Here is a 16,990-nt window from a genome sequence, read left to right on the forward strand (position 1 = left end):
TCCGTATGGTGCCAACTTGTATAGTATGGTAACCAAAAGCCGCTAAGAGGATGGACAAAAGCTAAGCCCGCCCAGTGGCTCTGGCAATGGAAGAAACCCAGGTTTGTGAGTGGCATTATTGTTCTTGTTAACTGGGTCAGCAGAGCCTAACCGTGTGAAGGATGTGTGACAAGCACAGGTATTGAGGTGGGCAGTAGAATAGTCACTAGCTGTGCAAGTGCCTGTGGCTAATTAACAGAGGAACACTAAGTGCCAGCAGAGTTTGTTCTTGGGAATGAGAGCTGAATTCATGGCCTAGGAGGAAATTTATTATCTGAAGCGTTATTGGGCAAAGGAGAATCCCTGCTAGGTGTTTGGTATGCAGGTTTTTACTTCATGGAGTCTCTGACTCTTCTCCTTTATTGGCTGATAGAAAGCTCTACTTGAGGTAGGGGGAGAGTGAGGTTGGAAAGAGAGGACTGGTTGAAGTTGTGAACGTCATTTTGATTATGTTGGAAAAGCTTTATCAGATATGAAGGTTTTGTAGCCTTTCCTAATGGGCGGGCTGACTTTGCATTCATCTAATCTCCATCTCCTCAATTGAGAATTAATTCTGAGATTAGTATTGTGCTGTGAGTATAGGAATGTCATAAATTGGATACAAATGTGGTCAGAAAGAGATAGGGCTATCACTTGGTAGAAAAACTGAATGTGACAATAGAACTTACATCTTCTACTTTGCAGAAATACACTGATATTTTTCTCCAATATTTAACCCTTCTCGTGTTAGACATTCAGGGCAATGAGCCTTAGCAGCAGAGAGTCATTTTCAGTGTCACAAAAATAGAGCATACAGAATGCCCTAAGGGCATTTTATGTTGCTTCACTGAATTCAAGGGGCATTCAAGGAGTTAATTACAATGTTGTTTGAAAGACCTGGCTCTGATTCTAATATAATTTTAATTGGGAGAAAATATAAGCCTAGGGTTGCTATTTACTTTGATTTGATTTGCCCTAATGTAAATCAATGGGAATGCTTGCCCTAGTAACTTTTTAAGCCTTAATACTTACTTGTATGAATTTTAGGTTCAGACACCATACATATAGAAATATCGGGGCCTCAGATTACCACTACCCTACCGCACCTTATTGTAAAATTGTGGCATTTCTGCGTTGACAGTGAACCTTGCTGGGGTTTTAGTATGGACTGCTGAAGGTTAATATTTTTTAAATTATATACTAAAGGGACTACAGATCAAGTATTGCGTATTTAATTGAACTTGCAATCGAATGCTTTTAACCAGAATTAACCTGCGGAACTTGTGGATTTACATGCTCTGACTTCAGTAAGATGCCGTGGGTACAAATTGACAGGGCTCAATATTTATTATTGCATCTGCTCTAAAATGGGAACTACTGGTACACTCTATTTGATAAATGGATTGGAAAGATGATCTTTGTTAGTACCTCTGTATCCCCTGTGAAATACTGTTTTGGAAGGTCGTGGAGCAGTGCTCATTTGTGAATTTCAGTGGATGTGCCTGTATCTTGTACAACAGTAATACAGTACGTTACTACCTTTTATCTGTGGGAGAGGCACACTTGTCATAAAGGTGTGCTGAAGTGGGACACTGACCTCTTCTGTGCTAATTCCAATAGTTACTCCCTTTTGAGAATGTAGACCTTACTAAAGAGGAAACAAAAGCCAGTTGTTTTTACAGGTTTTTGTGCCTCTATTGCTGAGGGATCGTGAGCATTATGATGCACAAACTCTAATCTTAATGTTTGTTTTTAGTTGTCTCTGATGAAAAGATTAGAGTATGTGGGTCATGAACAATACTAAACCTGGGAATCTGTGGGGTGGTTGGTTTCTCTCCCCCGGCCCCTCCCCCCCTTTTTTTTGGCATCCTGCCAAAAATTTCATTCTGCTGTGGATTTAGATAATGCCATAATATATAAAATGCACATACTGTAGGCAATGTGATCTTGATGAATCTTGTGGAAAAAAATTACTTATAATGTTGGCCTCCAACAGGAAGCTCTTCCCCCCCACCCCCAAAAAAAACCCCAACACTCAGCAAAACAACTGCTAATTGGAATCAGGGCCAGCTCCAGGTTTTCTGCTGCCCCAAGCAGCAAAAAAAAAAAAGAGCTGCGGCAGTGCGGTTGCGCCGCTCCACTCTTCGGCGGTAGGTCCTTCTCCGAGAGGGACTGAGGGACCTGCCGCCAAAGACCCAGACGTGCCGCCCCTTGGTATTGGCTGCCTCAAGAACCTGCTTCTTTAGCTGGTGCCTGGAGCCTGCCCTGATTGGAATGTATAATAAGTCCTACATAAGGCCCAGTTCTGCAGACAGAGTGGCTGTATACTCAGGAATTCCCATAGAGGATCTCACCACTAGTCCATCTAGTCGGGTATCCTGTCTTCCATAACATCCTGTCTTCAGCTGCTTCACATATAGGTGGAAAAAACCCCGAACAAACCTGTAACAGACAATTGTATAGTAGCCTGCCCATAAGGGAAGGTTTTGTTTCTGGGTGGCCATGGTGTTTATTTAAATCCCTGCTTGGTGATTTCTTTGCCCTGATGCATGAACATTTGTTTTTAGTCCTTTTAAAATCATTTTAAAGGAATAATTGAACAGTCTGGTTACTTATATAAGTGTTTAATCTGTCTTAAATCCTGCTAAACTATTGGCTTTAGTGATATCATGTGGTGATATGTTCCAGAGGCTTTTAAATAAAAGATAACACCTTTATATCAGTTTTAAAAGTGATCATCTGCAAAGGACTTTTTAAAATATTGGGCTTCTGCCATCTCCTCCACCCTCCACCCCCTTTTTTCTGCTTTGATGTATAAAGAAGGCCTGACATGTGAAAGTCTTGGTTTTTTTACCTGAGCAATACCAGGAAAGTCACGGTTGCTCTTCCTTGGTTTTGCTGGAGGACCTTTAGGAAGTGTCAGTTGTTCGTTGTGAGCTGGTGCCTCCTTCGTTGGAGAGATGAGGTTGCTTGATCTTGATAGAGGCTGCCTTTCGTCAGAGTCAATCAAGTTAAATGGATTTGACAAAAATAAAATTGTTAGTTCTTAAACATTACAATACAAAACCCCTTCCTCATAAAATTGCTTGACTTTTACTCTCTGGGTTGGCTCATGACATGTCACCCTCTCATTAATTCTCCATCATTTTAGCATCCTCCTGCCTGGACAGCACCTGCAAAATAAAATGAGTTTCGTGGTGTTTTTTGCAAAAACCTTTCAGGACTTCTGTCTGTCATAAAGAAGCGCCTGCCGCCCCTCCCCCCCAAAAGGGAGGGGGAGCTCAAGTCCATTGTTTTTCCACTTCTGGAGAGGTCACTCTTTACACTTGTTGCTTTTTGAGTTTCATTGACTGTCCCCTTGTTCTTGTATTACAAGTAAGTCAATGTTCTGCCTGCAGAACAACTACCTAATCATGCCTGAGTCCTTTAATTAGATTTGGTGTTACTTTAACTTTCTACAGAAAGGTATTTGTTTTGGGGGAAGGAGAGGAATTGGCCCACCTACAGACCTACTTGGCATGTCTGTGAGATATTTTGGGAAGCTTATTCATGTGGTTTTGTTGTTGTTGTTGTTTAAATATCTTCATGAGAGCTCTGGTGATTTAAAAGCTTCCAATAGCTGTGCTTAGTTCAAAAGGATGGTTTGTAGTATGATGTGTGTGGTATTGGGTTTTTTCCTGACTTTCCACAAATATACCACCTTCTTGCAACGAAACTGTTGATAAAACTATAGATACCATTTTGAAAGACTACATGCGCGTGTGGATTAAATCTTAATTTGTACAATAGTGTGGTCATTTTAACTTGCTTGCCAAAAAATAAATTCGCACTTTAACTTAACCGATGTGATGAAAGAATGTTGTTGGTGTTTTTTTTTCTTTATCAAACCGGAGTTTAGAGTCTCTGAAAATGACATGAAATTTCATACAGTGAACCTTGGTGACCTATAGGAATTAGGGGAGGGAAGTATATTCATAGCTATTCATTTATTTGACTAGACTCTGAACTTCAATAGGGAATGTTTTTTCTTTATTCTAATTTGGAGGGGGAAGTTGCTAGAAAGAAACAGAAGTTTGTGCATATGAATATTCTTTGCTGTTAAATTGTTCCTTCAGTAGGAGCTTGCATGGCAGCTAAAACTCCAAAAATACATGGACAGACTATTTCTGTAAACATAACACAAACATATTTTGTAAGTTGTCAACAGATGTTGGAATTTTGTTACTTAGATGACTTTGTTCATTCCAGGAGTCTGTTAATCTTTCTCCCAATAGCTAGTCTCTTCCCATTACGTTTGTTTTCATATGTGTACACAAACTATTAGTGGAGATATTTGTACAGAACTTCTCCATATATTTGAGAGTGATAGAGGATGCTTCTGACATTATCCCACAATGTGTGCCAGGGTCGGGTGCAAGAACCTTAATTCAATGACTTTGCATATTTCCCTCCAGTTTCTTTCCCACTACCCACCTTACAAGTGGTTGCTTTGACAATAACGCTGAAATAAGCCGGGAGGCTCGTACAAATGTTACCTGTTATGAGCATGTCAGTGGTCCTCTTTAGGCAAGATATTACTAGTATTATAAAATACAAACTTACGAATAACAAGTAAAGATTGTTTCATGCTATTGCTCAGCAGGAATTCAGTCAGTATTGGGCTTGTGCCACTTAAACTTCAGGAAACTCTGAAATGCTGTTAATTTTAAAGAATGTTGGACAATAAGACATAACCGATACTTCTTGATTTGTTTTTAAGTCAAAGATCTATTTTTTTAAATGTAATACGGATCCTAGTGAACCTACATGGTATCTAGTTAGAAACTTATTTTCCTTTCTGTTTTGCCTAGGTGTTGAAAAAAACTCAGATTTGGAAAGCTGAATGGGATAAACATGAAGAGCTTGAAAGCAAAGTTCAGAAAGAGTGATGTAAGTACTCCAGGGCTCGCTCTGGCTGAGTAATATTTGTTAGTTTGTATTGTGGAAACAATCCCCCACTCCCAACTAGATAAGGCTGTAGGTTAATCAACTACAGAGAACAGAAGCATTTTCCAAACACTAATGTAACAGGAGAGTACAGTAGGTCTCTAAACTGTTTCTGTTTTGGAGTGTAATTCTCAGTTACACAGGCTAATCAGAATTGGCCACATGCCTCTTAGGACATTAACTGGCTTATGTGAAAATCTGCATGCGTGTGGGGTCCACCAGTCTTCTGCCAGATAGGGCCCTTTCACAAATCTTGATCCTGTACCTGGAGCTTAGTTTACCCTGTTAATAGATTTAATATCAAATAATGTTTCTATTTAGGCATTTGTACCATTATTATCACTGTGGAATCTGAACACTTAACATAGAAAACTGTATCCAGACTGTAACAGAGTGGCAAGGTCTGTAACCCCATATAGGGATAAGCGGCTGTCCTGTTGGCTACCCTGTTAGCAGGGGTTCTGGAGCCTTGCATAGAGCTGATAAAGCAGACATGGCTAGTTAATTCCACCAGTCAGAGTAGATGCTTGCACCTGCCTCTCATACAGGGAAATAGGGATGGGGAAGTCCTCCAGGGTTTGTCAAACCCCAGAAGGAGCTGCACTTGGAGAGAAACCTTAGGCTGAGTTCCATATTTTGTTTGAGTTACCAGTAAGATTACCAAGAGAGGGGTGAATTTGACCTCATACAATGTGTGGATTTCTTCTGAAGCAGTGGGAATGCCACCTGTGTACACAGTCACTCAGTATGGCTGGCTACTATTCACTGTGTTCTGATGCAATAAGTTTTTGTGGCATTTTGTGGCATGTGGAATGTATGTCCATGAAGCTGTCATGTGTTTGCTTGTAGGAAGTCTTATTAGTTGTGTTGTAGCACACACTCTGTGGCATGGCAGCACTGAATTGTCTTACAGATAAAATGAAAGTGACGCAGATGACTCTTGACATGTATGCCATATGTTTGACCCTCTGTCATCTTTTCGGTGGAACACGTAGCAACACTGATCATACCAATGAGGAGGAGGACTGGAATATCATACAAGACAATTTGGACAACCTTGTAAACTGGAGTAATAGAAATGGGATGAAATTGAATAGTGCACAGTGCAAGGTCATGCATTTGGGGACTAACCACAAGAAATTTTGCTATGAGCTGAGGGGGGCATATCAGTTGGAAGTGGCAGAGGAGGAGAAAGAGCTGGGTGTATTGGTTGATCACAGGATAACTATGAGCCAGCCACCAGTATGATGCGGCTGTGGAAAAAGGCTGATGCAGTCCTCAAATGCATCAGGTGAGGTATTTACAGTAGTGATAGGGAAGTGTTAGTACTATTATACAAGGCACTGGTGAGACCTCATCTGGAATACTGTGGGCAATTCTGGCCTCCCATGTTTAAGAACGATGAATTCAAACTGGAACAGGTGCATAGATGAGCTATTAGGATGATCCGAGGAATGGAAAAACCTACCTTATGAGAGGAGACTCAAAGCTTGTTTAGCCTAACCAAAGAAGGGGAGATACGATTACTCTCTATTAATACTAGGGAAACAGAGGAGTGAGTTAAGTGCCCATGTGGACACAAGAACAAATGGATATAAACTGGCCATCAACAAGTTTAGGCTTGAAATTAGATGGATTTCTAACCATCAGAGGAGTGAAGTTCTGGAACAGCCTTCCAAGGGGAGCATTGTGGGCAAAAAACTGGCTTTGAGACTGACCGTGCTAAGTTTATGAAGAGGATGGTATGATGAGACTGCCCACAATGGCATGTAGCTGATCTGTGACTGCTAGCAGCAAATATTTCCAACGGCTGGTGACGGGACACTAGATGGAGAGGGCTCTGAGTTACTACAGAAAATTCTTTTCCAGGTGTTTGGCTGGTGGGTCTTGCCCGCATGATCAGGGTCTAACTGATCACCGTATTTGGGGATGGGAAGGAATTTTTCCCCCAGGTCAGATTGCAAGAGACCCTAGGGTTTTTATTTTGCCTTCCTCTGCAGTATAGGGCAGGATCACTTGCAGGTTTAAACTAGTGTAAATGGTGAATTCTCTGTAACTTGAAGTCCTTAAATCATGATTTGAGGACTTCAGTTACTCAGCCAGAGGTTAGGGGTCTATTTGCAAGAGTGGGTGAGCGAGGTTCTGTGGCCTGCAAAGTGCAGGAGGTCAGACTAGAAGATTATGATGGTCCTTTCTGACCTGAAAGACTGAGTCCGTATTAGAAATCTTTCATATTCCAACATTAAATAATCTGTGATTTCAGTGTATTTATGCTTAGTTTTTTTTTCTTTTGAAAATAACATGCTGCTTTGAAATAAATGGCATACAGTGGTCCTTTACCATAGCTAGTTCTCTAAACAATCTGTTCATACAACAATTAACTTGGAGTTTTGTGAACAAGCTACAGCATCAGTGCAGCTTGCTTGAAACGAAGGTAAAATGGATTGGAGCAAATAGTGTTTTAACAGCAACTTTGCCTGGCTACTCCAGGGTGTGCTCTTAGCTGCCCTGGTGGCTGTAACCAGGGCAGATCCTCAGTGTAGACAGAACCTAGATATGAAATTAACAGTTTCGCTTTTATGCATTGGAAGCCTCATAAATCCATTAAGTATATAAGCGGGGGGGTTCCATTGCATGTGCAATATTTTAATATAGAGATTGTCTCATGGGCTGCTTCTCCCCCATACTCTGACACGTTGCAGTAGAGGTGTATATTAGCTGGCTTTTAATGCTGTTTAATACAGTAGCATCTCAGAGTTACGAACACGTGTTACAAACTGACCAGTCAACCATACATTGCATTTGGAACTGGAAGTACACTATCAGGCAGCAGCAGAGATAAAAATGGAAAAAGGCAAATACTATACAGTACTGTGTTAAACATAAACTACTGAAAAAAAAATGAAGGGAAAGCAGCATTTTTCTTCTGCATAGTAAAGTTTCAAAGCTGTATTAAGTCAATGTTCAGTTGTAAACTTTTGAAAGAACAGTAATGTTTTGTTCCGAATTAAGAACATTTCAGAGTTATGTACAACCTCCATTCCCAAGGTGTTCATAACACTGAGATTGTACTGTAGCTGTGAATAAGGAGGAAAAGTCAGTGTGATCTGACCAGCCAAGTTCTCCGCGGACCACAGCTTGGGAAGGTCTGAGCTAAAGGTAGTATTCATTGCAGGCAACTGCTGTGCTGACTTTGTGTGTGAACATTGCTGGTGACCGTACTAAAATGAAGGGAGAGGAAAGCTCTTTCTAAAAAGGCCTGTTTGATTGCTATGCTTAATTTGGGCTTTTGGAATAGACTGAATAATATAAACGTATATAGAGATTTTTGTGGTGATGTTATGGTTTTGTTAATCTGAGACTGAGATGGGACAATCATGGTACTAGTATCCCAAGAAAAAAATCACGTGTCCAGAAGATCCATTCTTCATATTCAAAACTTTAAGTGTCTTCTAATGTAAAAATGTTTAACTTTTTATCAAGCTGCCAAAAATCTCAAGTTTTACAGGGCTATAACTGGATCAGAAATTCCAGATTTAGGTGGAAAGGACACAAATTAAAAAATAAACCTAGCCTAAGTATGTAGGAAATCGTATTTAATTCTGGTGATGGCTTAATTATGAAGAGTGAACGAAGTGGCCTGATTTACCAGTCATCTTCAAAGGTTTTTGATTAGCAGAATTACCTTCTAAGTAAGCATGTCATGCCACAAAACCCAAACCACTTGTTTCATAGCCAAGGAAGTTTTTATTCTTTTGAAATCTCTGTTAGAACTTAGGCAACATGCTATGATCAGTAACCATCTTAGCTTTACTACTCTAAGTGAACTGGAGTTTTGGGTAGACATCTGTTTGGACACGAAGACTGGGAATGATGTCCTTAAATGTATGAATACCCATAGTAACTTGCACACACAAACCTGTTTGTTCTCACTCTTAGGTAGTTGGCTGGATTTGCCATCCTAGAGCAAAGGTCTGCATGTGTGGCATGCATAACGTTACTAGATATCAATGTAGGCAGTCCATCATCGGTGTAAAGCAGTTTACACAGGGTATCCCTTTCTACCTCTCTTGGCAACCCCCTCTCACCTCTCAGCACAACTGAGCAGAGGAAGAAAGTATAAGATGCTGGATTCCTTAGCACTTCTGACTGTTATCAAGCTGTGCTATATAGCAGCTGTTGCCACAGAGTCCCATGAAGGCTGTTAGGAGTATCAGAATGTAGATCCCAAAAGCCCCTAATCTAAGATCAAGACAAAAAGTGTATTCTTCCCTGAACAGTGAGAAAACTAGTTTAAGAGCATAATTTCATAGGGCCAACAGGAGTTGCTGAATACTGTACTTTCATGTGAGATAAAGGAGAAGAATTCCTTTTTTTTCTTTTGCTGGGTAGGGATAAACAAAATGGGCTATCCTTAGCCATAGTTTGGTCCCCTCTTCTACTCACGATCTGATATGGTATTCTCTGTATCTTCTTGGATAAATCAAAATAGACAGACTAGTCACAGGCATGGGTGAAAGGAGACAGGAAGGGAAGAAACGAAGCCTGTAAGCCTTGTTAAGAGTGTGAGTAGACTGGGTGCTTTGTTATACTAGGTAACTTCACCCTGTGCAGAAGGCCAGAATAAATCTGCGCACTATTATGGTGCGGCTGGGGTGTTGAGTGGTGGTTCACCAGTGGCGTGTGCATGAAAAGGAACCAGTGTGCACACACTATGTGCTCTACAACAGGGATCTCTGATTTTGCTTCGACTGGTTCTGAGTGCACAGAATTAAGGAGTAGCTGCAGGATACATAATTAAATGAATCCAATAGTCATGCTCCACAGCAGTGTCATGGAGAGTTTGCAGCTGTCATGCCTACCTATAGGCCGGGGTAATGGGGAGGGTTGTGCTGCAGCCTCTCCTCCTGACCCTGAACTGGGATTGCACTACCCAACTCCTCTGTGCTTCACCTGCATATATCCCTCTTACTCGGGCTTTGTGCATGCACATCTCTCCCTCTTGGCATTCTTAGCTTGGTCATTCAAAAATTCTTCTTGGGGGGGCAACTATTGCCTGATGGACATGTGTAACTGGAGTGGAGGAATGAGACTGCCTGTTCCGCCATGAATGGGTATTGTCAAAGCATAGAGGTTAGTTACATGAGGATATGTTTTGTGGGAGATGGCTGGGTGGGGGAGAATGATCTATTTAGAAATCAAGTAGTGGGTAAGCATGCTGGGGATCTGTGGACAAAACCATAAAAATCATACTGAACAAAACACTCAACTGTTTAGTGCCAGGGGCTGTATCTGCACCCCTCCAACACCTGCCCTGCACGAAATCCACTGCTGGCAACGGGTACTCAGGAGCTGGTGACCTGAAAGGATTACAATCTTAACTGTTACTAGGTAATGTCACGTGAAGTAGTGTAGCAAACCTTTGTCTACCAGAGTCTTTTACACCTCTACCCCCCCCCAAAAAAACCAACCAAACAAAACCCAACACTTCTGAAAATCTGCATCTGCAGTATATGAAATACCTCTGTCTGGAGAACAACTATCCACTTGAAAGCTTCAAGCTCTGTTTGCTTGTAGACTGTTGACAATATGGTTTGAATTCTTAGCAATGGCTCTGCTTGAGAATAAGTTCTGTTGAGTAGTAATTTAGCTAAAACACAAAATCGGTGATATCTGAATTCTTTTTGTAGCTGGGAATACATGTATCCTACATGTTTGCTGTAGCTGATAAGCACTTAGGGCTAGATTTTCAAAGGTATTTAGGCACCTAAAGATCTGGATAGGAACTTTTGAAAATCCTACGAGGCACCTATCTGCATTTTTAAGCACCTAAATACCTTTGAAAATCTGTCCCCTTGATACCAAGGTGATAAATGATCTAAAAACCTAGGTATGTATTTGGAATTAAATGTGTTATATCTCTTGTTGCATGAACGTCTTGACAACAGAGGCGGTTCTTGCCCTTGCTCTGTAAATAAAAATTGGGTTTGAAATGGAGAATAGGCAATAATTGCAAGTTCTGAGGACTATTTCTGGCATTACTAGAGACTTCTCTATGGTGGTTATACTTCAGATAACCATTTTCAGACAGATATCTTATTGAATGGGAGAAAAGTTATAATTCACCCTTTAGTTTCCTGCTCTCTGTACATTTTGTAATTAAAATATTAAAGTAGCTTTAAAAAAAATTGCAAATGGACTTGTGGTTCAACATAAAAAGGAACTGTTGTCAGAAACATGGCTGAGAAATGCTTGGATTTCCCAATGCCAGTCATCAACTCCTGGTGTTTTTGGAAGTGCCAATTCCTTATGTTATAAAATAGGGGGAGGGGAAACTTGCTATTCTTATTTTTAAAAAGAGTCTGCTTTCCATTCTGAAGCATATTGAGTCATTGTACTGAAGGTTTAAAAGGCATGAGATTGCTTGGTATGTTGTAATGTAATTTACAATAATATAAAACTTTCCAATTTTAGAATAGCGGCTATTAAACTATTAAGATGTTGAGTTTTTTATTAGAACTCACTTTTTTACTTGAGTGGGCCTTTATGAATACTCATGTTCAACATTTCTTTGGTATAGAATATTGCTGGAGGGCTCTGGATCCTATTGTGAATTGACTTCTTATAAACACCTTAGATTGAAAGGTCCCCTAAATTCTCTGGGAGCTAATCTGTGGGAGCACAGGAACAAATTAAATTTAAAAAAAAAGGAAAAACCTCTTTTAAACACTATTTAAAAGTGTTTTTTCCCCCCTGTTTAAAGTTATAATTAGCCTAAAAGCGAACACTGAAAATTTTTGGAAATAACTCACATCACCAACTCCATGTTCTATTTCCAGTCTCTTTAAAGATAATTGTGGGTATTTTGTTTGCTTGTAAAAAAATATGTAATGGTAAAAAGTGAAATAGCAATGCTGAATAGACCATTCTCCCCAGTTGTGTTTGTGATTTATGCGTGCCAAAGCTTGACTTCTTTCAGGTATGTTTTTGAATTAAGTACATTTAAGATGGGACAGTGTGAATTTAGCACTCCCACCCACTTTTGGCTCCCTAATAAACAGATTCTGGGGTTCATTCAACCCTGTTCTCCAGTTAATGCTGAAATCCCTCTCCACCAACTAAACTAATACTTGGCTCTGGGTCATGCAGGATGCTCTCAGCTTCACATCAGCTCTTTTCCAGGAAAAGAAATAATGGCTCCAGCTTCTCTACTCCTCTTAAAAAAGCAGAACCAAGTGCCACTCTTTTGCACAGAAGAGAAGGGGCTTCTGCTGCTTCTTCCCCTCTTGAGAGAAGAAAAGCAGCTTAGAGACTGCTTGCCTTTCCCACTCCTTCCATAGAAAGAGTGTGTAGCACACTGGCCTTGGAAAAATTTGTACTCTCCCTGGGCAAGCAGGTGAGTAGGTTTTCCAAGTTCCTGCAGTTTGTGGTGTAGAACTCTCTCTCTTCTATAGATGCTGTCACATGCCAGCTTCTGCCATCTGGTGTCATCACTGACTGGTAACACAGGGTGGATGGATGTTCAAAATATGGTGGCTCTTTGGGGCTTCCTCTAAAACTAGCATACTCATTCAGCTATGCGTTGGTTACCATTGAGCCACCAGTGGAGACTCCACAAACATGTAGCTTTCTGGTGGGAGGGAGCAGGTTAGATGAGTATGTCACTATAATGTTTAATCATACCAGCATTTAAAATGATAACCATGCCACCCTGACTGTCTGGGAAATAGAAAGCTCTTAGAGGAACAGGACAGGCTTTCCTAAGACTTGACAGGAAAAATTTTCAGTGTTTTTGGGTGGGGAGTTTAGTGGTGAATCATGTGAGAGCTATTTGCTTCCTTACAGGCTGCATACAACTTTATCTTAATTGCTTTTTGCTCTAATAAGGACAGAGATTTACAGTGGTGTTGACTTTAATGGAAGTTTAACCAAGACCGTTGGAAGTTCTCTCTGGGTAGGAACTGGCTTACACTACAAACGCAAACATGTTGGGGAAACCGGTAACTGCCTAATTGTGCTCAAAGACATTATTCCAATTTATAGTGTAGGCTGGAGAATAATTATTTCTGGCTTTGTTCCTATCCAAGCCTGCAGCTTGACTTCGATATGCTGTCAGAGTTGGGGATCTACTGGAAGTTTATGACCTTGTTGGGGAGAAGTGGGAAATATAGCTGTGTTGTAATATGGTTGTATTTATAATGGGGATAAAACGCAGCACTGAACAGGCTAATATCAGTATATTAAAGTGTGACTATAACCAAAGGCTTGTCTACATGGGGGAGTTACAAGCACTAAGCTATGGTGTGAATTTAAAGTACTTTAACTACTCTGCACTAACTCCTCATGTGGACACTCTACTGCAGTGCTTCTCAAAGCCGGTCCGCCGCTTGTTCAGGGAAAGCCCCTGGCGGTCCAGGCCGGTCTGTTTACCTGCCGCGTCGGCAGGTTCAGCCGATCGTGGCTCCCACTGGCCGCGGTTCGCCGCTCCAGGCTAATGGGGGCGGCGGGAAGTGGTGTAGGCCGAGGGATGTGATGGCCGCTGCTTCCTGCCGCCCCCCATTGGCCTGGAGCGGCGAACCGCAGCCAGTGGGAGCCACGATTGGCCGAACCTGCAGATGTGGCAGGTAAATAAAGCGGCCCGGCCTGCCGGGGCTTTCCCTGAACAAGCGGCGGACCGGCTTTGAGAAGCACTGCTCAACTACTCACTCGGAGTGCCCTCAGGTGGTTTAGGGCATGGCTACACTTGCAGATGTAGAGCGCTTTGAGTTAAACCGGCCTTCATAGAGGGCAGTTGGGAAAGCGCTGCAGTCTGTCCACACTGACAGCTTCAAGCACACTGGTGTGGCCACATTTGCGGCACTTGCAGCGGCATTGAGAGTGGTGCATTATGGGGAGCTATCTCAGCATGCAAGTGACTGCAATGTGCTTTTCAAATGGGAGGGGTAAGGTGTAGTGTGACAGGGAGTGTGTTGTGTGTATGTGGGGGGGGAGAGAGTGGGGTTTCGGGGTGCTGAGAGCATGTCAGCATGCTGTCTTGTAAGTTCAGACATCCCCCTCCCCCCCGCCTCTCTCACTCACAGTATTCCACACTAATGGCTTGCATGCTGGCTGTCAGAAACGGAGCTTTGAAAGGGCATTTCCGCATTCCTACAGGAGTTCAAAACAATGACGAGTGGCCACTTGACTTAAGGGGATTATGGGACATTTCCGGAGGCCAATCAGAGTGCAGTAACGCAACACCTTGTGCACACTGGGTGTTGTTTGCTGCGCCTTGGCTACTTTATTCCTCTCGCTGAGGTGGAGTACCAGCAGCGCTGTAGCTGTGGAATCAGAGCACTCTGTGCCTTGCCAGTGTGGACGGGTAGTGAGCTAGTGCACACGGGGCTCCTTTATTGGTCTGTAACTCGCAAGTGTAGCCAAGCGCTTAGCTTAGTACACTTCGAAAGTGTCTTTGTGCACATTAGCTCAGTAAGAGCATCCACATGAGGAATTAGTGCAGAGTAGTTAGTGCACAACAGCTACTGTGGGCTTTTTTCCCATGTGGACAAGCCCCAAGTCAGCTGATGCAGTTAAATACTGTTTCAAAATTTGCTTATGACCCAGTTGTGTCCCTGTAAATGGGCTGAAACCTTTGATTTGGCTATTGTAGTGTAACTTCAAGGGGAATGGTCAAGTAGGTAGGATCCCTAGCTAGTGGTGAGGCGTGTGCATTCATAAAGATATTTTCATTAAAGAGTTTTGGTGAAAAGTTAGTGTTTGATTAAATCTTCCCTCGCATCCCCACTATGTTGGTATCCAAACATTGTTATTGCTCTAATGCATCAGAAAAAGGGAAGAGCTAGAGTCTTCATGAAATCCTCAAGGGGCCCAGCTGTTGTCAGTCTATTTTACATGGAAAGTGCATGGATGCTACAATGATGGGCAGTGTTGTTGTAGCTCTGTTGGTCCCAGGATATTAGAGAGAGAAGGTGGCTGATATATATATCAGCAAAATGGGTATGGTCATATCTTTTATTGCACCAACTTCTGTTGGCGAGAGAGAGAAGCTTTCAAGCTTACACAGATCTGAAGAAGAGCTCTGCATAAACTCAACTTTTTTTTGAGAGGGACAAGCTTTTGAGTTTATGCAGAGCTCTTCTTCAGGTCTGTGTAAGCTTGAAAGCTTCTCTCTCTCTCTCTCTCACCAACAGAAGTTGGTCCAGTAAAAGATATGACCATATCCACTTTGTCTCTCTGTTATGAGCAGCAGCACAAAATTTGAAGAAATAGATGGATTCAAAAGAAGCAGGATGTGAAACTAGCCAGTCTGTTTTTAGCCCATGCTAAATAAACTATTAAAAAGCCCTTAACAAAAATTTCTTACCAATTTATGTAAAAACATGATTTTTGAGCATGTGTCCCTTCTTAATTTTAAATCAAAACAAAGCTCAAAGACATGAGTTTGGAAAAATTGCAAAAAAAATTATAATAAATGTCCAATTTATTTGGTTGTCCTTAAAAGGAATTAAATGTCATATTAAATAAGTTTTTGAAAATTATAGTAATAAACAAGTTGTCTGTTTTTACTGTGATGCATTATATCATTTCTGTAAATAGAAATGTCCTTTTAGCACCAGTCATTTTTTTTATTCAGTAACGTTTTTTAAAAACTTGGTTTTGTCCAGCTCACAAAGTTGTCAGAGCAGAAATAAAGGAATGGATTTATTTTGAAAGTGACTGGTTCCGTCTGAGAAATAACATGAACTGGCCAAGACACTTTGGAGAGGATTAGGTTTTGTTTGTACTTAGAACAAAAGGCATTCCTATGAATAGATTCTATGATGTTGATTACAGAACAAAGTGTGGCTTATTTTATCAGATGTTTGGGTTCCCCTCCTCTGTAGTTTAGGGAGTGTGGGAACAATGCAGGCTGAAGTCCATTGTTTTGCATGCAAAGAAGGTTCAAATGTGAGCTCTGACCAGTTTGGTAAGGTATTAATTTTTATTTCAGTATCAAAGGCCCTAATCCCCAAGGGGCTGCTGTAACTCTAGACTGGGAGGCAAGCAAGCTCCCAGCTGAGCCCAGAATTCAGGAGGCACAGAGATGACATAAAGCCGTGTTTTACTACCTGCTCCCTACAAGCTGCACCTCTTGAGCTATATCTTCTGCATTGTATAGCTCAGATCCCTTTTAAAGAGCATAAACCCTTCAGAAAATGATGGTTTAGGTACCCTCCTTCCCAGCCCAGCTCTCCAGGGAATGCTTTATGCTCATTGGTGGTGAGTAGAATTTTCAGACCTTAATTTCAGGACACATTTTATTACTAAGAGCATCCTCAAATCTCCAGAGCTATCTAAGTGCTTCTGTGGAGGGGGAGAGGGGAACAGTTTGCTATGTTGATTTCATAATGGATAACTGCCTTTATTTCAAAGGGGCAAGAGGGCTTCAGGGTTGAAAAGGCAGATTTGTTGGGTAATGTGAGGTCTGTCTGAGTGACAGATGTTTATGGTGAACCTGTCTTTTGTGTGTTGGTTGTGAGGTAGGTTAAGAAAAAAAACCCACCTTATTCATCTTGTTTTTTCTTTTCATACAGATCTGTAACAAAAGTAACACTTGTACTGCTGTTAGATCACTGTATATATAAACATAAAGGATGAAATGGTGTAAGCAAAATAGACTAAAGTCATTTATTACCAAAGAGGTCACTGGTTTTCCATATAAATCTTGGGATCTGTAAGATTCCAAAACACAGCTTTTTAATGAGAAGTGTGACAAAGTTCCTCCTCTACCTTGGTGGGACCTGCGCTTATTGGCAGATTTGCTCACCTCAGTGATCTTCCCCACAGTCTGGGTCAACTCCTCCTGTGTCTGATCAGGAGTTGGGAGGTTTGGGGGGAACCCGGGCCTGCCCTCTACTCTGGGTTCCAGCCCAGGGCCCTGTGGATTGCAGCTGTCTATAGTGCCTCTTGTAACAGCTGCATGACAGCTACAACTCCCTGGGCTACT

General features: G+C 41.5%; 1 protein-coding gene across 5 annotated transcripts in view; it reads left to right on the forward strand.

The window, feature by feature from the left end:
* Window positions 1-16,990, forward strand: part of RAI14 (retinoic acid induced 14) — a 129,595-nt gene that overhangs the window by 8,784 nt on the left and 103,821 nt on the right. For all 5 annotated transcript variants that reach the window (XM_045021695.1, XM_045021699.1, XM_045021698.1 and 2 more), the window contains exon 2: window positions 4,869-4,947. In XM_045021695.1, the coding sequence (XP_044877630.1) occupies window positions 4,912-4,947 (36 nt within the window). In that variant the 5' untranslated portion in view covers window positions 4,869-4,911. The remainder of the gene's footprint in view (window positions 1-4,868; window positions 4,948-16,990) is intronic.

This window comes from Mauremys mutica, chromosome 6 (genome assembly GCF_020497125.1).
Source record: "Mauremys mutica isolate MM-2020 ecotype Southern chromosome 6, ASM2049712v1, whole genome shotgun sequence".
In the NCBI taxonomy this organism is placed as follows: domain Eukaryota; kingdom Metazoa; phylum Chordata; order Testudines; family Geoemydidae; genus Mauremys; species Mauremys mutica.